The 2882-nt window shown below is 41.9% G+C and overlaps 1 protein-coding gene across 1 annotated transcript; it reads left to right on the top strand.

Annotated features, from left to right (window-relative positions):
* Positions 1–346: 346 nt before the first annotated feature.
* Positions 347–1340, top strand: LOC139711789 (uncharacterized). The gene has a single exon (XM_071623643.1). It carries the CDS (start codon positions 347–349, stop codon positions 1229–1231), a length of 885 nt encoding a protein of 294 aa, XP_071479744.1. The 3' UTR covers positions 1232–1340.
* Positions 1341–2882: the final 1542 nt, after the last annotated feature.

Genomic DNA, 2882 nt, shown 5'->3' with positions numbered 1-2882 from the left:
GTCTCTCTCTCTCTCACTCCAACTTGTGCGATGCGGTGGTCTTGGCAATCGTAAATTGCTGAAAGTGCTGTTTTGAATGGGCCTGCACAGGTGCACATCTGAACGGATTTCAATCAAAAGTTTCCAGGAACAAAGGTCTCTGGGCTTGAAAGGGAGCAGACGTCTTTGTTGAAATATTGATTAAGGAAAATTCGCATGGATTTTTTAACAGTTGATTGAATCGCTTCACGATTTTTATTTGGGCCCCAATTAATAATTGGTGATAGATTTCCCAAATCATCGTAGCTGGTTTAGTGTCATTTCTGACAAGGCAGCTGCCCCGTTGGAGGGGTTTTTAATTTCCGAAATGGCCAATGCAATGGATCAAAGCAACGTGGACGCCAAGCAGGGTGTTATTGAGGGCAGCTCAAAGACCTCTGCACAGAATAAATTCCTACGCGAGAAAATGGAGAGCACACTGAGGAAAGCTCGGGAAAAGGTCGCGCAGGTACAGCAGGAAGTCGATTCCGACCGCTTCGACAAGGCGTGGGAGCGCGTCTACGGCAACAAGCAGTACCGACCCTCATGGGTCGGGAAGCTCCAGAACAGGGGCTCGCCGCCCAAAGTCCGGCACACGCGCAAGAAGCAGGAGCCCATCAAAGAAGAGAAGAAGGAGGACGACGACTTCTTCTCGAACCAAGTCGAGGGCATTCCCGAGCAGTTTCGTGCCAAAAAGACTCTCGAACCCCTGAAGATTAAAGGCAAAATCGTCCCCAACGAGCAGGAGCTAGACAAATGGCGGAAAGAAATTGACACCGGCGAAACGACCAACAACGCTGTCGTCAAGAAGACAAACGTCAAAGGCTGGATAGACGACAACCAATTCTGGAAGCACGACAAAAACTTTCTGGCAGCAAAGCCCAAAAAGCGATTCGATTCACATAAACCTCCCGAGAACCAAAAAATCAACACGGAGAGATACGATATGGTGGCCAAGTATGAGAACAAGGTTCAGAACGCCGAGCTCAAAATCGGCAACAGTGTGGTGCCGCGAGAGCGAGATCTCAAGAAATGGGGTGACGAGCTCGAAATACCAGACGATCTCACCACCCAGGATTTCAGTATCGCATCATCAAAGAAGCAAGTCGCCACAACGTCGTCGAGCAAGGAGTCGGAAGGTCAGAAAAAATGGAACAGGGTACTAAAGACTGCAGATGTTCCGAACTTTTTGGCATATAATGGATATTGGTAGGCAGTACAATGTATACTGCATTTAACATATAGCAGTCATATAACGCTTAAAACGCATCGAAATCGCATCACTCCTTAGTTTCTACCCTTTCCGTAGCAAACTTATTACACTTGATGATCCTTGAGAGATATAAGGATTATTGCGCTCACTTTTCGGAATGAGGAGATTATATGCCAGCAACTCGATAATTTTGAGATGCAGTATAACGCCTGTTTATACAGCAAAGATGGGCAACTGTACTTCGTTCATATTTGCCTCAGACTCAGGAGCGAATTACTAATTTTTAAGTCATCGTTTGCTGAGCATGTTTGATTGGCTTGGTGTACGAAGACGATTTATGGGAGACAGTCTACTCCTAGAAGATAAAATCTGGTGCATTTATGTTCTGTTCGAAAAAAAAAACCCCGACAACAACAATATGTGATTCTTCCTATTTGTCGACGAGAGTTTAAAGCCTAGAGCGCCAATTGTTTTTTTTTTTTTGGTGAAGTATTGTGAATCACAAAGCCAAACAATGCCAAATATTGGAGTGCCCCTGTTACGACAATTCGATACTCTGTACCTAAGAGCAAGAGATGGATTTGGAGTAACTCGCGGACCCTATATAGATCATTTGGGTGTTTGTGAGCTTGTTCGTTTTCTAATAATAGGAAACAACCTAAATTCAGCCGCTTAAAATCGAAGGAAAAGTATCCCACCATCGCATCAACAGGAAGTGTTTGCGTTTGTGTCCCACCTCTCGTATGTATAGATGGAGGTATAGGTTGACGATTTCATCGCCTACTGATGGCCAAGACATAACGTAGGCGTTGTGACGCAAGATAGAAATTCCTCAAGAAGTTCCGGGTTGACTTACCCGTCGATCTGTCTACTAGCTCGCAGCCGCCATAGGCTTCCAATTTGAAGTTGCAACGAGGGATTTGTTCGTGCAAGGCAAAAACTGAACGAATTTTCAGACATTCTTTATGTATTTGATTTCCATCAAACTTTGTAAGATATGTAAACATATCGATATTGAAGAAAAAAATATATATATATCATATATGCATGATATGGCATATCAACACTGCTCAATGTACAATGACACCCAATATGATATTGTTAGATACAAGTAATTGTGACCTGGAAAATTGGTTAGATTCGCTCTTTGCAACCTTCAACATACGGCATAGAGATAACAACTTCATGCTTTGTAGTATAGCACTCGATCGAAATATAATCATAGGTTGAAGAAAATTGTCTTTGATGTCTTAAAATATAATTTTCATGCAATATCCTCGTATTCCTACTTGGATGGAGAAAATAGTTGATGCTCATGCTCATACTCTTTTTTAAATGAATGATGAAAAGTGTTAAGATGATAATCTGAAAGTGAATTTAATTGTTTCAAACAACTTCACAAAGTATAGTATGTAAATTATGCCACACTGAGCGATATCAAGCGGTAAAATTTACATCGATAATTTTGTTAATCAGTATTTTCCTTTTTTTGTACTTCTGTATGTCAGTGTACACGGTGTAGTATTTATCTGATTGCAATTTGCAGAGTATTGGGAAGCTTTGAGTGACTCCATACTAGAATACCAGTGATGAGACACAATGTTTATGTCTGAATGTTAAGAGCTGTGCGACAACAGTTTAAGCATTCACG

This window comes from Diadema antillarum, unplaced genomic scaffold (assembly GCF_040938485.1).
Source record: "Diadema antillarum isolate AM-2024a unplaced genomic scaffold, OU_Dant_1.0 seq00001703_RagTag, whole genome shotgun sequence".
Classification (NCBI taxonomy): Eukaryota; Metazoa; Echinodermata; class Echinoidea; order Diadematoida; family Diadematidae; genus Diadema; species Diadema antillarum.
This window is presented reverse-complemented; position numbering and strand designations above follow the sequence as displayed.